At 37.6% G+C, this 20,673-nt stretch overlaps 1 protein-coding gene across 11 annotated transcripts in view; it reads left to right on the forward strand.

Annotated features, from left to right (window-relative positions):
* KTN1 (kinectin 1) overlaps positions 1 to 20,673 on the forward strand; it is a 112,796-nt gene that overhangs the window by 24,244 nt on the left and 67,879 nt on the right. For all 11 annotated transcript variants that reach the window (XM_070797636.1, XM_070797639.1, XM_070797638.1 and 8 more), the window contains exons 2-5: positions 5,333 to 5,885; positions 9,001 to 9,138; positions 10,511 to 10,681; positions 13,367 to 13,497. In XM_070797636.1, coding sequence (XP_070653737.1) covers positions 5,363 to 5,885; positions 9,001 to 9,138; positions 10,511 to 10,681; positions 13,367 to 13,497 — 963 coding nt within the window. In that variant the 5' untranslated portion in view covers positions 5,333 to 5,362. The remainder of the gene's footprint in view (positions 1 to 5,332; positions 5,886 to 9,000; positions 9,139 to 10,510; positions 10,682 to 13,366; positions 13,498 to 20,673) is intronic.

Genomic DNA, 20,673 nt, shown 5'->3' on the forward strand with positions numbered 1-20,673 from the left:
AGTTGATTATTAATTTCCTCATGTTGGCCTTTAAATATATTTGCCTTCATTATGTGATTTCTTCCAATGCAAACTTATTAACTATTTGGCCCCGTGTTGTATAATTAGAGGAAGTCTATTTAAAATTTGGTTCACTTGACAGAGGCATCTCTACTGCCGTTAGCTGTTAATTACATTAAAATTGTGTTCTTTTAAAGTTTAAGGTGTGATTAAGTTAAAAGGTCCTTAATATTACAAAGGGAATGTGATAATATGGAAGAAATTAGCATTGGTGACTTTTGCTGTCATCTCATAATCTGAGACTCTGCTTGTCTCCATGTTTTTCTATTAATAACTCAACAAATGTATGTTGAATTGCTACTATGGACTTAGATAGTATGGAGTTGGTACCTGATTCCTGTCATCTTGAAAAATGAAAGTGAAGTCGCTCAGTCCTGTCCGACTCTTTGCCACCTCATGGACTGTAGCCTACCAGGCTCCTCCCTCCATGGCTCCTCCCTCCCTGGGATTCTCCAGGCAAGAGTACTGGAGTGGGTTTCCATTTCCTTCTCCAGGGGATCTTCCCGACCCAGGGATCAAATCCCGGTCTCCTGCATTCCAGGCAGACACTTTAAACTCTGAGCCACCAGGGAAGCCCCTCCTATCATCTTGAGTTAAATTAATTCTGTCTCAACTTCTCCTTCCCATTTCTTTCACTTTTAAGTTGGCCACCCCCGCCCCACTACTTCCTTTAAAAATCTTTCTGTCTTTCATCTTTTCCGTGTATTTCTCTGAATTTCATTCCCAGTTCCTTCTTGGCACCTTTCCCCCTGCTTTGTATTACGCTTCTACCTATGGGTATAATGTAAAACTGGAATACAGAATGAAGCAGGGAAAAGACTACTAGAGTTTTGCCAAGAGAATGCACTGGTCATAGTAAACACCCTCTTCTAACAACACAAGAGAGGATTCTACACATGGACATCACCAGATGGTCAATACCAAAATCAGATTGATTATATTCTTTGCAGCCCAAGATGGAGAAGCTCTATACAGTCAGCAAAAACAAGAATGGGAGCTGACTGTAACTCAGATCCTGAACTCCTTATTGCCAAATTCAGACTGAAATTGAAAAAAAGTAGGGAAAACCAGTAGACCATTCAGGTATGACCTAAATCAAATCCCTTACGATTATACAGTGGAAATGAGAAATAGATTTAAGAGACTAGATCTGATAAGAGTTTCTGAAGAACTATGGACTAAGGTTCATGACATTGTACAGGAGACAGGGATCAAGACCATCCCCAAGAAAAAGAAATGCCAAAAAGCAAAATGGCTGTCTGAGGAGGCCTTACAAATAGCTGTGAAAGGAAAAGAAGCTAAAAGCAAAGGAGAAAAGGAAAGATACACCCATTTGAATGCAGAGTTCCAAAGAATAGCAAGGAGAGATGAGAAAGCCTTCCTCAGTGATCAGAACAGAGAAATAGAGGAAGACAATAGAATGGGAACTACTAGAGATCTCTTCAACAAAATCAGAGATACCAAGGGAGCATTTCATGCAAAGATGGGCACAATAAAGGACAGAAATGGTATGGACCTAACAGAAGCAGAAGATATTAAGAAGAGGTGGCAAGAATACGCAGAAGAACTGTACAAAAAAGATCTTCACGACCCAGATAATCACGATGGTGTGATCACTCACCTAGAGCCAGACATCCTGGAATGTGAAGTCAAGTGGGCCTTAGGAAGCATCACTATAAACAAAGCTAGTGGAGGTGATAGAATTCCAGTTGAGCTCTTTCAAATCCTAAAAGATGATGCTGTGAAAGTGCTGCATGCAATATGCCAGCCAATTTGGAAAACTCAGCAGTGGCCACAGGACTGGAAAAGGTCAGTTTTTATTCCAATCCCAAAGAAAGGCAATGCCAAAGAATGCTCAAACTACCGCACAATTGCACTCATCTCACACGCTAGTAAAGTAATGCTCAAAATTCTCCAAGCCAGGCTTCAGCAATATGTGAACTTTCAGATGTCCAAGCTGGTTTTAGAAAAGGCAGAGGAACCAGAGACCAAATTGCCAACATCCGTCGGATCATGGGAAAAGGAAGAGAGTTCCAGATAAACATCTATTTCTGCTTTATTGACTATGTCAAAGCCTTTGACTGTGTGGATCACAATAAACTGTGGAAAATTCTGAAAGAGATGGGAATACCAGATCACCTGACCTGCCTCTTGAGAAATCTCTATGCAGGTCAGGAAGCAACAGTTGGAACTGGACATGGAACCACAGACTGGTTCCAAATAGGAAAAGGAGTACATCAAGCCTGTATATTGTCACCCTGCTTATTTAACTTATATGCATAGTACATCATGCAAAATGCCGGACTGGATGAAGCACAAGCTGGAATCAAGATTGCCAGGAGAAATATCAATAACCTCAGATATGCAGATGACACCACCATTATGGCAGAAAGTTAAGAAGAACTAAAGAGCCTCTTGATGAAAGTGAAAGAGGAGAGTGAAAAAGTTGGCTTAAAGCTCAACATTTAGAAATCTAAGGTCATGGCATCCGGTCCCATCACTTCATGGCAAATAGATGGGGAAACAGTGGAAACAGTCAGTGACTTTGTTTTTTTGGGCTCCAGAATTTCTGCAGATGGTGATTGCAGTCACCATGAAATTAAAAGATGCTTACTCCTTGGAAGGAAAGTTATGACCAACCTAGAAAGCGTATTAAAAATCAGAGACATTACTTTGCCAACAAAGGTCTGTCTAGTCAAGGCTATGGTTTTTCCAGTGCTCATATAGGGATGTCAGAGTTGGACCGTAAAGAAAGCTGAGCACCAAAGACTTGATGGTTTTGAGCTGTGGTGTTGGAGAAGGCTCTTAAGAGTCCTTTGGACTGTAAGGAGATCCAACCAGTCCATCCTAAAGGAGATCAGTCCTGAGTGTTCATTGGAAGGACTGATGTTGAAGCTGAAACTGCAATATTTGGCCACCTGATGCGAAGAATTGACTAATTTGAAAAATCCCTGATGTTGGGAAAGATTGAAGGTGCGAGGAGAAGGGGACAACAGAGGATGAGATGGTTGGATGGCATCACTGACTCAATGAACATGAGTTTGAGTAAACTCTGGGAGTTGGTGATGGACAGGGAGGCCTGGCATGCTGCAGTCCATGGGGTAGCAAAGAGTCAGACACAACCGGGCGACTGTACTGAACTGAACTGTGGTATATTAATCACTACTGTAGTTCTTATTCATTTTGCCATTTTTAAACAAAGAGTTGAAAACTTTGTGAGTTCTTCTTAAACTAACAAATTTTAAAGTATTAAGACAAGTGAGACTGCACCCATGATTATTGCACAGTTCTTTAATTTACATATTAATCTTAATGACCTATTTATTATACATGAGATATTTTGATCCTGCAAGTAAAATTATGGTTTTGATTATTCAGCATTTAATTGAATTTAGTAGTCTCAGTATTTACAGTTTTAACAGCAATATTTTATTGAGTTGATACTTGTTAATTCAACCCATTCTGATGTTATGTATTTAGTCTCAGCTTTTCTTATTATATGTAATATTGCCCTGAACATCTTTACATATGCTTTTCTTTGTACATGTCTTGGGATAAAGCATCAGGAATATTGGATTAAAGCAATGCAAACATTTTCTTGACTTTAAATTTGCCTTGGTGTTTTGGTTGGACTCCTCCTAGATGCAGAAAGAGAGCTCAAATGAAGGGGCATTGAATTGTATGAAGGGAATCTCCTGAAAATCTAAAGACTGAAATCATGATTCTTCCAGCCTTATATGAGACCTAGAAAAGGGAAGTAGAAAAATCATCAGGAATCTGTGTTTCAGAGTTTCTGTGGTTTCAGAGTTTCTCTGAAGGTTTCAGAGTTCTGTGTTTCAGAGTTTCTCTGAAGGTTTGCTTCTTTATCTGCTTCGTCATAGATTTTGTCTCCTAAGAAAGACTTATGCTGCATGGACTGGAGCTTACTATTCATCAAAGACCTTCTGACTTTGATTTGACATTTTCCCAGCATTTTGGCTACTGCTCAGTGTCTTAGCCTCTTTTCTTTCCTCAGAGCAAAAATCCATAGAGTTCTAACTCATTGTTTTGTCCTTTTTCTCCCCTAACCTAATCCTCAGCCAAATTGAACAGGCTTTGTAGCCTGTGGATGGTAATATTAAACAAAATCCAAACGTAAAACATCTTTTAAAAATAATTTTTGGTTGACCAGTGACAGGCATAATAAAATCTGTCTAATAAAAATTTTTGGATAGTTCATTAATTATTAGAGAAGAACAATTCTATGTTTCTTTTTAGTATTTTGTTAGCCTGTGATTCACTCTCCCCTTCATCTTGTTAAATCTTTCTCTTAGTAGTCCAGGGTTACATTAATATCCTTTAAATTTTGCTTAAATTGTTGTAATAGGATGGGATTACCAATTTTGTTTTTGAAGTATAACTTTTTTGCAGTAAGAGGAGAAGGCAATGGCACCCCACTCCAGTACTCTTGCCTGGAAAATCCCATGGATGGAGGAGCCTGGAGGGCTGCAGTCCATGGGGTCGCTGAGGGTCGGACACGACTGAGCGACTTCACTTTCACTTTTTACTTTCATGCATTGGAGAAGGAAAGGGCAACCTGCTCCAGTGTTCTTGCCTGGAGAATCCCAGAGACGGGGGAGCCTGGTGCGCTGCCGTCTGTGGGGTCGCACAGAGTCAGACATGACTGAAGTGACTTAGCAACAGCATTACCTTGGAAAAAAATCAAGAGAAGCAGCTTATTTGTAATTTATTTTAGTGCCAAATGACTAACATTTTTATTTTTATTTTATTTCCATATTCTTGATGGATCCCACCATATCATGAGGCAATGGTTAGCTGGAATAAAGGTGCTCACAGCTGAATGAACTCCCTTTATTTTCTTTGCTGTTAAGAGTGTGTACTTTCAATGACTATCTAGAGTGTTAGTAGTTAATGCCTCTTTATTTCCATATATAGTATATTCATAAACATCGTACAATAAGAGAAAAACTAAATACTGATAGTATCAAAGTAGATATTTTGGGAAAAATGAACTTTTTTTCTGTCAGAATCTTTTCACATGCTTGAAAAATAGAAGGATATCTTACATTCCTAGTTACCAAAAAAATTTTTTTACAGTATATAGTATATTTGAACTGTAAAGTAATCAAGTATATGATTTAAAAAACTAACCTGTTTAGATTTGTAGATCAGGTTAAATCTGAAGACCTCTTGAAAAAACAGAGGTTTTGTGTGTTTAATTTTTATAAGACTGACCCAGGTTTTTGTTTTTTCTTTTTTCCCCCACATTTAGGTTTTATAGGATCACATTAACAAAGGCACCATGGAGTTTTATGAGTCAACATATTTTATTGTTCTTATTCCTTCAGTGGTTATTACAGTAATTTTCCTCTTCTTCTGGCTTTTCATGAAAGAAACATTATATGATGAAGTTCTTGCAAAACAGAAAAGAGAACAAAAGCTTATTCCTACCAAAACCGATAAAAAGAAGGCGGAAAAGAAAAAGAATAAAAAGAAAGAAATCCAAAATGGAAACCTCCATGAATCCGATTCTGAGAGTGTACCCCGGGACTTTAAATTATCTGATGCCTTGGCTGTAGAAGATGAGCAAGTTGTACCTGTTCCATTGAATGTGGTTGAAAGTCCAACTAGTGTTAGAGAAAGAAAGAAGAAGGAAAAGAAACACAAGCCTGTACTAGAAGAGCAGGTCACCAAAGAAAGTGATGTATCAAAGATTCCATGCAAAAAAGTAGAACCTGTCCCAGTTACTAAACAGCCGACTCCCCCCTCGGAAGCACCTGCTTCAAAGAAGAAACCAGGGCAAAAGAAGTCTAAAAATGGAAGCGGTATTGTAATCTATTAAACTTTATTGCATGGTTTTATTTGTTTTAATAACTTTAATAGAGTTGGAAGTTCAGATACTTTAAGTGTGCACACATGCTAAATATTGAGTTTGAAATCGAGATCATTATCCTTTTCACTATTTGTTTTCGTTAAATGCTGCTAGAAAGAGTTAGTATTGATCATAAAACAGCATTTAAAGCTAAATTTCACATTACACATATGGAAAAGGCCTTAAGTGGAAATATATAAAATGTGTTTTACTAAAACCACTAAAGACCTATAAATATCAGTAGTTAGAAGCTTTTACATTTATTTCAACCAATACTTTCTAATCAAAGTGATAAGAATTAAAGATGAAAAGAGAAATCAGTTATCATTTTTATCCTTGATTGATTTACTTTGCAAACATTTATCATACGTCTGTTTTGTGTTAGTCACTATATAGGTGCTAAGACTACAGAGGTAAAGAGTGCATTTTCCAGGTAGTCACATGCAAACTGTATATACAAGCCGAAATTCATTATTATAATATAAAAAGTTTAGTATAATGGGCTAGATATGTCTCAGTCAGTATCGGTGTACTAAAGTGGGTCACTTAGAGCATGTAAATACCTAAAATTAATCTGAAGTGTTGAATAAATATTAGCTAGTTTTTCTTGGTGAATAGGGTGCTCTAAGGAGAAGGGTTAACAGATGCAAAGGAAAGGACATGAGAAATGGTGTGCTGATAGGTGAAACTGTGAATTGTTTGCTCTGTGTGAAAGGATTTGTGTTTACCATTAAGTTGTTTTCGTATCTTAACTTGTGGAATATTAAGTTATCGTTATATTGGATTTTAAATATTTACTTGCCAGCTATGTCAAGCATGGTACTAGAGAAATAAGAGTAAAGGGGAGAGGAGGACATGTGAGCCAATAATGAAATATGACTTACATAAGAAAAGTACGAAGTATAGAGGTAGTACAGAAGCCAAAACAACTGGTACATACGGGACCCGTGGGCCAAAGGCTTTGCAGAGGAGGCAGTGCCTGAACTGGGTTTGCAGAATGACTCAGTTCATTAAGGAGATAGTGGGATTTTATTCCTCATTGGCAGAAGATCATGCATAAAGGAATAAAGGTGCAAGAATGCAGTGTGTTGTTGAACCCTGAAGTGGGAGGTAGGGAATGGTAGGAAACAAAATTGAAAAGGTAATGGAGTGGGTAGATGAGGATGGTTTTTGTGTACAGAGCTAAATAGGTGGGATGTATAATTTGGCCATTGTTGAGGACTTTCAAACAGGTTAGTTTCCATTGACAGATCTACATTTTAGAAAGGTATTTTTGGCAGAACTTGGGAAAAGAAGTTTCATAGGGCAGTGTTTGATGTAGGCAGACTTGTTAAGAGAGTATTGTTTTCCAAAGTTAAGCTGAAGGACTGAACTGTGGTAGTGACAGAAAAAGTAGAAAGGAGATTAGAGGGATCTGCAAAGCAAAAATGACATGGGTAACCTTATTGGATAGGATATGGCAGATAAAAAGGAGAAAGCAGGATTAAAGATGATTTCCAAGTTCTAAGTTAGGTCAGGGTTGGCAAACTGCAACCTGTGAGCCAGATCTGGCCTGTTTCTGGTTTTTTATAGCTCATGAGCCAAGAATGGTTTTTATATTTCAAATAAAAGAAGAGTAATATTGTGTTAAATGTGGAAATGATATGAAATTGAAACCTCTGTGTTGTAAATCAAGTTTTTTTAAATGCAACAACACTCTTGTTAACATCTGTTTGTGGCTGGCTCTCACAAGGCAACAGCAGGTGAATAGTTATGATAAAGTCTAAATGGCCACAAAACCTTTACTGTCTGTTCAGACCTTTATAGGAAAGGTTAACCAACCTTTTATTGGTAGATGTGGATAGCACTAAGAGGCAATACTGGGGAGAGAGTGGATGTGCATGGAGAGGAGAATGCTCTCAGTTTGTGTTTCTGGTGCCTGTGGTGGCTGTTCACATAGGGAGCAATTCAGGATGCAGTAGGAAAGTTAGGTACAGAGGCGTAAGGCTAGAATACAGATTCAGAAGATTCAACTACTAGCATGCAGGTAGTAGTTGATGTCATGGTTGTAGAGAAGATTATTCAAGGGAGGTATTTAAAATGAGAACACAGCCCTGAAAAATACTAGATATAAGGTATTCAGTAGGAACAGCTTACAAAGAAGACTGCAAAGGAATATTCCAAGTGTAAGAAAAGAATTCTCATGAAAGCTGAATTTTAAATTTTATTTATTTTATTGTGGTAAAATAAGTATATAAAAATTTTACCATTTTAACCATTTTTAAGTGTATAGTCTATGGCATTAAGTACACTCACATTCTTGAACAGTCATCACCACCAGCCATCTCAAGAACTTTTCATCTTTCCCAACTAAAATTCTGTACCCTTTAAGCACTAATTTCCCACTCTTTCCTCCCCCTAGTTCTTGGCAAGCAACATTCTACATTCTGTGTCTATGAATTTGACTGCTCTAGGTACTACATTGTAAGGGAAATCATACAATGATTGTCCTTTTGTGACTGGCTTATTTCACTTAGCCTAATGGAGAGGAGAGAAATTTAAGGAGGTAGAGACCAATAGTTTGAAATGCTGAATAGAAGTTAAATAAGGATTAAGGGATATTATTGATAGAATCAGGCATTTGGGACATTAGGGACCTGAGTAAACTTTTTTGTGAATATAATGGAAGAGATAAAAATCAGGTTGCAATTAGTTGAGAAATGATTGGTAGAAAAGAAAGTACAGACTGTTCTTTTGTCAATATAAGAAGGAAATGGGTGTGGGAGGCTAGGGATTACAGTGGTGGGAAGGGTTTTATTTTTTAAGATAAGAGATTTGACAATGCCTATAAGCTGAGTAGGGTTAGGAGTGGCTGAGAAATGGGATATAAAAGGAGCAAGTACTAGAAATCCTGATGAAGTTAAAGAGCAGTTGTAGCAGAGCAAGAAAGCTAGAATGATAAGTGAGGGAATTGTATATCAGAGTTTAAAATTTTGGTGGTAAAGCATTCTGGGAAGTATTCATTAATAAATTTTTTTCTGATGTGTTCATTTTTTGCTACTATGATTTTTCATTTATTTTTAATAAAGATGATCAGGATAAAAAGGTGGAATCTCTTACGGCACCTTCAAAAAAGCAAGAATCATTACCTCTGCATCAAGAGACTAAACAAGAAAGTGGATCAGGAAAGAAGAAAGTTTCATCAAAGAAGCAAAAGACTGAAAATGGTGAAACATGTAGATACGTATTTTATAGCTACTAATTCTAGAGAAGTCTACTAGGACAAGGACCCTAGAGACCTCACATGCTCCTTAATTCTCAGCTTAATGTGTATATTAACAACTTTAGTACTAATACAAGTCTAGGGTGCTTTGACAGATGGGCAGGGTATAAGTTTGTGGTGAAAACCTTAATCTGAAATTTAAAAAAGACAAAGCATTTATAAATATTCTCATTCTTAAGTGAGTTTTGAAAATAATGTAAATAGCATAAAAGCTCTATAGAAGAAAAGTTTTCCTGAAATATATGTACTTTTAATATCATGTAAAGATCATACTTGAGAACACTACCTAGATTTATCATTACCCTGCATTCCTAATCATTAAATGTAATGTGCATGTCTATATGAGAAGCATCCAGTTAAAAGTGATGGAGCAATTTTTATTCTCAGTTGTCCACGAGATGTCTTAGCTATGAAATTTATGTAGATTAAATAGTAATTTTTATAATATTGGGCTGTGATAGCAACCTGTGCTAGAAAATTGGAAAGGGAAAAGGTGAAATTCTGTTATTTGCATTAAAATTATGGTATATCAAGCAATCAGGTATAGAAAAAATCACCCCAGTATTTGATAGTATCAAGTATTTATTACAGATTTTAAATAAAAGAACTGTATGTGCCTCCAAGTTTTTTTTTTGTTTTTTTTTTAAAGTAGGGCTATAGAGAGATTTCCATATGGGTGTGGAATTTTGTGTCTCTAACCAACAAATATCAGAACGCTACTTAAACTCTTACAGTTCTTCACATTAAAGCTAGAAACTAAGAAAGCGTCCTACCTTCACTTTTAATGTTGTTTTGGAAGTTTTAACTAGTGTAGTAAGATGTGCCATGTAAGTTAGAGGTATAACTATTAGAAGATATCTACAAGGAACAATGGCTATTTTTGTATCTAGCAAGTAAAAAAATCAGTTAAGAATTATCAGTTGGAATAAGAGGTCAGTAAAGTACCAACATACATAGAAATTAATAATTTTCCTTGAGCACTAGTTAAATGTGAATGGATTCTTAGTTAAATCAGAAGAAACATGAGATCGAACCAAAACATATAAGAATGTATAAGAAGAAATTTTCAGATATTGTTAGAAGAGATGTGTGATACACTTTAGATAACCTAAGTGATATGTTGTAAAATAATATTGAATGGCTATTTCTTAATTTGAAGAGTGTTTTGACTTGTTAAAAAGGATATATAGGAATTTGAAGCCAAATTGAGCTGGTAATAACTGCATTTATCATGAAACTTAGTTGTGCTTACATGTTATTTTATTACTCCATTATAAAAAGCCTTGTGTAATTATGATTTGTAATTTAACTTGCAGTTTTGGTAGATGAACCCCTTATTCATGCAACAACTTATATTCCTCTGATGGATAATGCTGATTCAAATCCTGTGGTGGATAAGAGAGAGGTTATTGATCTGATTAAACCTGACCAAGTAGAAGTAATCCAGAAAACAGGGGCTAAAAAACTGAAGATTGAAACTGACAAAGGTAATGTATACAGAGTGCAACAACCTGTTGTATTGAAAAAACATATTTTTGAGTTCTTACGGAATGAGTGCATTTTCTCATAGAATCAATGAATTCCAGAAGGCTAATAGAGTCTTTGTGGTAAAGGATTTATTGGTAGTTTTCTTATCCAGTCCTCTCAGTTTTATAGAGCTGAACATTGGACTTTGACTTTTCTGAAGTCTCGTAGCTGTTTTGCTGTCTGATAATCTCTTCCCTTCTTTTATTGTCTCAGAGTTTTCTGTGTTAATTCACAGAAAACTATTATTTTGGCCCATGTGGCTTGTGGGATCTTAGTTTCCTGACCAGAGACTGAACCTAGAACCATGGCAGAGAAAGTGCTGAGTCTTAACAGCTGGACAGCCAGGGAACTCCCTATTATTATTTTTTTAATAGGGTTTTCTTTTTTTTAAGAGCAGTTTAAGTTCATAGCATGCCAGGAGCCGGTATATTACATATTGAGTGCATATTGCATATTGAGTGCAGCACTTTTCAGGATCTGGAATAGCTCAACTGGAATTCTATCACTGCCGGTAGCCAGCGTGAGGAACTCCGTCCGCCCATGACAAAGGTCATGAGGAAGGAGGCTCGGCATACGCAAAGGCGGGATCGAGCCTCAGGAGTCCCCCATCTACCCCCAAAACCAGAGTCTGCCTACTTTCTGCTTTGTGCTTTCACCTACACCTCTGACTTTACGGGGGGCTGTACCCCACTACCTCTCTCTGAAAAAAAGAGTTAGCTTACAGCTCCAGTTAATAATTCCTGGGTGTGACAGTGTTTAACCTACAAACTCCTTTGGAAATCCTCTAGCCTGCCTGAATAGGTTTTTCTGGCCACATGTGATTGCTCAGAGCCTCCCAACTGTGAGAGGCATGAAATGTTCTAAACTGTCTAAATACAGATTCCTTTGAGCAGTTAAAAGATTGATTAGAAATTGTATTGGTGAAGGGATTTTCACTTGTCGGCCAATGTTTGCTGCTAAATTTCCATATCTCTTACCTGCTGTGTCCCTGGCAGTGTATTGATTAATATAATTGGTGTAAGTAGTAGCTTTAATGTTTGTAACCTGGGACCCTTGAGTTAATTCTTTTTCTTGTTATAGCCCACCACACCTTTGCTCTGTAGGAATGCAACTTTATCTAATGCTTTTGGAGGGTGGCGCTCGACTTACCACCTTTAGAGAAAAATAAGTTTTCTGAAGAAAGGGTCTTAGAATGTTAACAGGCCTCCGGGCCAGAAGATGATGCAAATCACCTAAGCTTTTGCATATGATAAGTCTGCAGGAAGAAAGCCTAGCTTGCTACATGACTCTACCCCTTCCCCCATTATCCTCTATGGATAACTTAAGGTATAAAAACTACTTTGGAAAATAAAGTGCGGGCCTTGTTCACCGAAACTTGGTCTCACCATGTCGTTCTTTCTCTTACCTTCTGGCTGAATTATTCAGCCTCTTTTCTCCACTGAATTTCCTCACTGAGCTATCCTTATTCTATTCGTCTTTATATCCTTAATTAAAGTATGATTAAGCAGTTGTTTCCTGATCCTCTCCGACGCCGTCCCCGCTTCGAATTCCCTGGATCCACCAGGGCTGGACCCCGGCAATAGCAAAATTGAGTGGAAAGTACAGAGTTCCCATATACCCCTTGTTCCCATATGTGCCCACAACTGCCCTTTTAAACTTATGATATAGCTGAAATATTAGAAGCTCTGGGCTCCTTTGGGTCTAACAGGTGGCTGTTGCTTTTATGGAAACACAGGTGTTGTCTAATATAAGAGCTCTGGGGGAACTGAAGTGAGGTATTTGGTGCATGGATTTTTAAAATGTCAGGATTGCTTTTATATAGTTGATTTTTGTAAAATAAGACTTTTTGTTAATTGTCTCATTTTTTTGTCTGTAAAATTTGGCTCATATGTTGTGAGTATTACAGTTAAATAAGAATATTTGTGAACATATTTAGTATAGATACTAGCATACTAGACATTTGAATACTTTTTTTTCCCTTGGCACTTTAATACTCTGCAGTTTGGATGTAAACCCCTATGTATTATATATGTCTCTGTGTGTGCGTGTGCTCTCAGTCACATCTGACTCTTTGCAAGCCCATAGCCTGCCAGGCTCCTCTGTGGAATTTTCCAGGCAAGAATACTGGAACAGGTTGCCATTTCCTCCTCCAGGGGATCTTCTTGACTCAGGGATCAAACCTGAGTCCCTTTTGTCTCCTGCATTGGCAGGTGGATTCTTTACCACTGCACTTGGGGAGCTCGTATACATATGTGGCAAACAACAAGGTCCTACTGTTCAGGAAACTATGTTCAGTGTCCCATGATAAACCATAATGGAAGAGAATCTAGAAAAGAATCTGTATGTATAACTGAATCACTTTGCTGTATGGCAGAAATTAGCATAACGTTGTAAATTAACTATATACTTCAATTAAAAAACATATTCTGCAGTTTGAGCAAATTTTTAGTTAATTATTCAATATTAAAGATGATAAGCACTTTTTCCCCCTCTCTTAACTAGAGCATTTATTGTTGTTTGACCTGAAATATAAGTCTATTTTCTCTTGGTTATTGACTTTCTGGGTCAAGAATTCTTGGTGCTTTACCTTTGCTGTCTTATCATGTATCTTCTAAATGTTAATTTCTTTTTTTCCCTCTTTTAAGAAAATGCTGAAGTAAAATTTAAAGATTTTCTTCTGTCCTTGAAGACTATGATGTTTTCTGAAGAAGAGGCCCTTTGTGTTGTAGACTTGCTAAAGGAAAAGTCTGGTGTGATACAGGATGCTTTAAAGAAGGTAAGCGTAGTTTTGCTTATGAGCCTATTTGAGAGCAGTGATTAGAAGTTCACCAAGCAAGACTTCTGCTAGAGCAATAAATTATAATCTATTCCAATCTTATACCCCAGTAACACTTAGTCACATTTAAAAGTTCTGGAATGCCTTCAGAAGTTATTTCATGTATCCATACTAATCAAATTACCTATTTAGTTCAAACAGGTATCCGAGTCATCTGAGGTTTGACAAAAATGAATTGCTTATAATAAATAAGATGATTTATATAACTTTAAAGTCATTTGGCACATGGCTAAGTTGTACCTTGCTTTGTTGTGAATGTAAATACTGAAAGCAAGGTCAGGTGATTTCTGGATAACATGGAATGTTTTTATGATTGAAGGTAGCACCATTCAAAGCATCTGGGAATCTTTTTGTGTGTGTATGAGATATTACTTTTTTAAAGTAAATGCTTTGAATGATAAAATCATTGCTATGACTGACTAAAACTTGAAAAAATCCATGAAGCTGCTATTTCTCATTTTATTATATTCAATATTATATCATGTGTACTATGGCATATTGCAGAAGGTGACAAGTTTTTAAGTGTTACTTGTGTGAGATAAGATGACATGGTATCTGGTGTTCAATATTAGATAGTGGACTTAACCATTCTTAGGGCTTCCTTGGTGGGCCAGACGGTGAAGTGCCTGCAGCGTGAGAGACCAGGGTTTGATCCCCAGGTTGGAGAAGGAAATGGCAACCCACTCCAGTATTCTTGCCTGAAAAATCCCATGAATGAAAAACTTGGTGGGCTACAGTCCATGGGATTGGAAAGAGTCAACTGAGCAACTAGAACTTTTTTTTTTTAAGCACACATACTCCTAACATGTTTCTGCTTTAAAACCTTTAATGGCTTCCATTTTTTCTTAAAGACCACCCTGGTTGAAACCATGACTTGTCTTTTGATTACTGTCAGTATTCTCCTAATTGATGTTTCTCTATTCCCTTGTAGCCTTCTAATCTATTTTTTCTACACAGTTCCAAGGTAACCTCTAAGGGTAAATCAGGTTATATTGTTCACTGCTTTAAAAACATTTTGGATATCTTTCTCTTTGCACTTAAAACATAATCTAGATTCCTTCAAAGGCCTATGTCTGTCTATCTCTGTAGCCTTATCTCATGATATTTTCCTCATCCTCTCATTAAAGCATACCAAATGTTCTCTTCCGTCTGGGTTGTCATAAAACCCCTAAGCCCTTACCCTCAAACTTCTTCCTTTGTTTAATTCCTCCTTCAGTTTTCCATTTAAATATCATTTCCTCATTTAAGGCTAATTTGAATTCCTAGTCTAAATTATTCTCCCTCATAGACTTTCTCCTAACATCTAAATTTTTTTGTCATAGCATTTGTGATGACATTATGTCTGTCCATATTTCCAAGTATCTGTTGATAATGTTTTACAAATCTGTGGCATTTTACAATGTAGTATGCTTATTAGTCTCCATGTGGTGCCAGCACTGGTTCAGAGTAAAGGATGTGTTCAGGGCTCCTCAGAATAAGTGTGATAACTGTTTGACTTTGTATCCAAAGTCAGATAATTCTCTTGCAAGGAACTTTCTTGCAAGTGTATATCTTAATATATCTTTAAAGAGTTCTTAGAGGTTTAAGAAAATCTCCTAGCAGGGAAGAACCTCCAGCTGAAGTTAGTTACTAACTGTTTGAAATTACTCCTTTTTAAAATTAATTGGTTCAGGTTTTTCTCTTTTGGCTAAGGCTGTGGTTGGTGGTTTATGGGTGCAAGAATAGTCATTTTATTGCTTGGGACAGCTTTGAACTCTAGAGATTAGTCAGACTCCCCTTGATAGCTGAGAAGGCAGGCTGAGAAGGAAGTCGGGAATTGTTAAAGATAATGTTTTGAAATAGAATGAACATTTTGAAACTTTACATTTTTTTCCTTTTTCTTGGAACCTTTGGCTTTCAATTAAATCTTGTTCTGGCTTTCTCAGGGAGTGGTTCTATTCTTATCTTCAGGGACTCAGTGCCCTTGTAGATCCCCTGTATCAGGAAAAGACTAGGTGAGTTTAATTACTCTCTTTTCATGTCATAAAAATTGAGTCTTGGTCAGACCTTTTAGTAGATTTCCAGATCCTGGATATAGGTGAATATTCACATCTAATAAAGACCACCTCAGAGAAAGGGAGAAGATAAATGCAGGAATACAAGCATAGGTGTGGGATAGAGATAGAGGAGTTAGAGGACTTGCTGACTGATTAGATATGGTGCTAAAGAAGAGTCTAGAATGAATGTTTGTTTTTGTTCTGGAGTAACTGGGTAAATTATGGTGAAAATGGTTATTCATGAATACATTGCAGAAGAAGAGAGAGCAGAGGGTTTTGAAAATTTTTAGGGAGTTGTTTTAGGCATACTTTGGAACTTTTAAGTGGTTATAATCATTTCACAGTTGAATATATATTTCTATGGAGTTGAAAATAGCTTGCATTGGGAGTAGTTTCGAAAAGTAATCAACTGTCATCAGTACATACAGGGGATGTGTGTTAGCCCAGAGAGGATGTGTGGAGAGGTAAGAAAGCTCAGGAATGAACCTTGAGAAGCATCAATATTTAAAGGTCAAGGAAAGCCACCACAGAGGATACTGAGAGAGAAAACACCAGGGAACAGTGGAATCACAGATGCTTAGGAAGGGTAGAGAGTTCAGCAGTGGTGGTAAAAATCACCAGTGACATGCTTTAGAGCGATCAGGGAGAATAAGGATTGAAAAAATGGATTTGATATCCTTAGTAAAAGCACTTCCATTGTACTACTAGACTGTAAATAAGTGGTGGATGACTAAGGACGGTGACAGTATCCCCTTTGAATAAGCATAGATGGGAAGAGGAAAACAGAGTAGAAGCTAGAGGGGTTTTACAGAGTTGTAGAGGAGATGTTCTATGTATGTATGTACACATACATACCTATACTCTAAACATAAAGCAGAAGTGTCTTATAACTTAAACACAAAGGTGTTTTGTGTTTAAAAACTTTGTGTTTAAGTTATAAGACACTTCTGCTTTATGTTTAGAGTATAGGTTAAGATCCTGGGCTATAGGGCCACATTTCTTAAGATTCACATCTATATGTTACTACTTTGAGCTTTGTGGCTTTAGATAAGTTACTTAACCTCAGTGCCTCACTTTCCTTGTTTTTAAAATGGGAATGATAATAAGGTTTTGAGAATTAAATGAGATATTCACAATAGATGCTTAAAGTTCTAGCATAAAGTAATTGCTCAAAAATGTTAATTGCATGTGATAAATAGTAAGAAAATAAGTAAAATGTATTTAAGTTTTAGTTGATTATTAATTTCCTCATTTGGCCTTTAAATATATTTGCCTTCATTATGTGATTTCTTCCAATGCAAACTTATTAACTATTTGGCCGCATGTTGTACAATAAGAGGAAGTCTATTTAAAATTTTTCCTACTTTCTCTTTTCATTTCCTATCCACTTTTTAAAATTATAGCATTTGTTTATAAGATACTTATATATTTAATGTTTGTTTTGTGACTATACCTTTTATGATTGTTTCAGTCTTAATTCTACAGCTTAATGGTGGGTTCAAAGCTTGATATCAGTTCTTTTGTCATAAACTTATTTATTTAATGTGGCTTTGCATTGACTCTTGTATAAATATTCCCTTGGACAAAGCATGTCTTTTCAATCCGGAGATTCAGTGTCCCTTAAAAGAATTGAAATAGTGGAGGTGATGGAATTCCAGTCGAGCTATTTCAAATCCTGAAAGATGATGCTGTGAAACTGCTGCACTCACTATGCCAGCAAATTTGGAAAACTTAGCAGTGGCCACAGGACTGGAAAAGGTCAGTTTTTATTCCAATCCCAAAGAAAGGCAATGCCAAAGAATGCTCAAACTACCGCACAATTGCACTCATCTCACACACTAGTAAAGTAATGCTCAAAATTCTCCAAGCCAGGCTTCAGTAATACGTGAACCGTGAACTTCCTGATGTCCAAGCTGGTTTTAGAAAAGGCAGAGGAACCAGAGACCAAATTGCCAACATCCACTGGATCATGGAAAAAGTAGGAGAGTTCCAGAAAAACATCTATTTCTGCTTTATTGACTATGACAAAGCCTTTGACTGTGAGGATCACAATAAATTGTGGAAAATTCTGAAAGAGATGGGAATAGCAGACCACCTGACCTGCCTCTTGGGAAATTTATATGCAGGTCAGGAAGCAACAGTTAGAACTGAACATGGAACAACAGACTGGTTCCAAATAGGAAAAGGAGTACGTCAAGGCTGTATATTGTCACCCTGCTTATTTAACTTATATGCAGAGTACATCATGAGAAATGCTGGGCTGGATGAAGCACAAGCTGGCATCAAGACTGCCGGGAGAAATATCAATAACCTCAGATATGCAGATGACACCACCCTTAAGGCAGAAAGTGAAGAGGAACTAAAAAGCCTCTTGATGAAAGTGAAAGAGGAAAGTGAAAAAGTTGGCTTAAAACTCAACATTCAGAAATCTAAGATCATGGCATCTGGTCCCATCACTTTTGGGAAATAGTTGGGCAAACAGTGGAAACAGTGTCAGACTTTATTTTTTTGGGCTCCAAAATCACGGCAGATGGTAACTGCAGCCATGAAATTAAAAGACGCTTACTCCTTGGAAAGAAAGTTATGACCACCATTTCACACCAGTCAGAATGGCTGCGATCCAAAAGTCTACAAATAAAAAATGTTGGAGAGGGTGTGGAGGAAAGGGAACCCTCTTACACTGTTGGTGGGAATGCAAACTAGTACAGCCACTATGGAGAACAGTGTGGAGATTCCTTAAAAAACTGGAAATAGAACTCCTTATGATCCAGCAATCCCACTGCTGGGCATACACACTGAAGAAACCAGAAGGGAAAGAGACACGTGTACCCCAATGTTCATCGCAGCACTGTTTATAATAGCCAGGACATGGAAGCAACCTAGATGTCCATCAGCAGATGAATGGATAAGAAAGCTGTGGTACATATACACAATGGAGTATTACTCAGCCATTAAAAAGAATGCATTTGAATCAGTTCTAATGAGGTGGATGAAACTGGAGCCTATTATACAGAGTGAAGTAAGCCAAAAGGAAAAACACCAATACAGTATACTAACACATATATATGGAATTTAGAAAGATGATAACAATAACCCTGTGTATGAGACAGCAAAAGTGACGCTGATGTATGGAACAGTCTTATGGACTCTGTGGGAGAGGGAGAGGGTGGGAAGATTTGGGAGAATGGCATTAAAACATGTAAAATATCATGTATGAAACGAGATGCCAGTCCAGGTTCAATGCATGATACTGGATGCTTGGGGCTGGTGCACTGGGACGACCTGGAGGGATGGTATGGGGAGGGAGGAGGGAGGAGGGTTCAGGAGGGGGAGCACATGTATACCTGTGATGGATTCATTTTGATGTTTGGCAAAACTAATACAATTACGTAAAGTTTAAAAATAAAATAAAATTAAAAAAAAAAGAAAGTTATGACCAATCTAGATAGCATATTCAAAAGCAGAGATATTACTTTGCCAACAAAGGTCCGTCTAGTCAAGGCTATGGTTTTTCCAGTGGTCATGTATGGATGTGAGAGTTGGACTGTGAAGAAAGCTGAGCGCCAAATAATTGATGCTTTTGAACTGTGGTGTTGGAGAAGACTCTTGAGAGTCCCTTGGACTGCAAGGAGATCCAACCAGTCCATTCTGAAGGAGATCAGCCCTGGGATTTCTTTGGAGGGAATGATGCTAAAGCTGAAACTCCAGTACTTTGGCCACCTCATGCGAAGAGTTGACTCATTGGAAAAGACTCTGATGCTGGGAGGGATTGGGGGCAGGAGGAGAAGGGGACGACAGAGGATGAGATGGCTGGATGGCATCACTGACTCGATGGACGTGAGTCTGAGTGAACTCCGGGAGTTGGTGATGGACAGGGAGGCCTGGTATGCTGCGATTCATGGGGTTGCAAAGAGTCAGACACGACTGAGCCACTGAACTGAACTGGATCTTTTTTGCCTGTTGTCTTTATTTTTAAATGGTTGTCTAAGGAGGCCTTACAAATAGCTGAGAAAAGAAGAGAAGCTAAAGGCAAAAGAGAAAAGGAAAGATATACCCATTTGAATGCAGAGTTCCAAAGAATAGCAAGGAGAGATTAGAAAGCCTTCCTCAGTGATCAGTGCAAAGAAATAGAGGAAAACAATAGAATGGGAACAACTAGAGATCTTTTCAAGAAAATTAGAGATACCAAGGGAACATTTCATGCAAAGATGAGCACAATAAAGGACAGAAATGGTATGGACCTAAGAGAAGTGAAGATATTAAGAAAGGGTGGCAGGAATACATAGAAGAACTATACAAAAAAGATCTTCATGACCCAGATAATCACGATGGTGTGATCACTCACCTATAGCCAGACATCCTGGAGTCTGAAGTCAGATGGACCTTAGTGGAGGTGATGGAATTCCAGCTGAGCTATTTCAAATCCTAAAAGATGATGCTGTGAAAATTCTGCAGTCAACATGCCAGCAAATTTGGAAAACTCAGCAGTGGCCACAGGACTGGAAAAGGTCAATTTTCATTCCAATCCCAAAAAAAGGCAATGCCAAAGAATGTTCAAACTGCTGCACAATTGCACTCACCTCACACGCTAGCAAAATAATTCTCAAAATTCTCCAAGCAAGGCTTCAACAATACGTGAACTAAGAACTTCCAGATGTTTAAGCTGGATATAGAAAAGGCAAAGGAACCAGAGATCAAATTGCCAACATCCATTGGATCATAGAAAAAACAAGAGAGTTCCAAAAAAACATCTGCTTTTTTGGCTACACTGAAGCCTTTGACTGTGTGGACACAACAAACTGTAGAAAATTCTTCAAGAGATGGGAATCCCAGACCACCTGACCTGCCTCTTGAGAAATCTGTATGCACGTCAAGAAGCAACAGTTAGAAGTGGAAATGGAACAGTGGACTGGTTCCAAATTGGGAAAGGATTACATCAAGGCTGTATATTGTACCCCTGCTTATTTAACTTCTATGCAGAGTACATCACGCGAAATGCTGGGCTGGATGAAGCATAAGCTGGAATCAAGATTGCTGGGGGAAATACCAATATACTCAGGTATGCAGATGACACCACCCT

This window comes from Bos indicus, chromosome 10, assembly GCF_029378745.1.
Source record: "Bos indicus isolate NIAB-ARS_2022 breed Sahiwal x Tharparkar chromosome 10, NIAB-ARS_B.indTharparkar_mat_pri_1.0, whole genome shotgun sequence".
In the NCBI taxonomy this organism is placed as follows: domain Eukaryota; kingdom Metazoa; phylum Chordata; class Mammalia; order Artiodactyla; family Bovidae; genus Bos; species Bos indicus.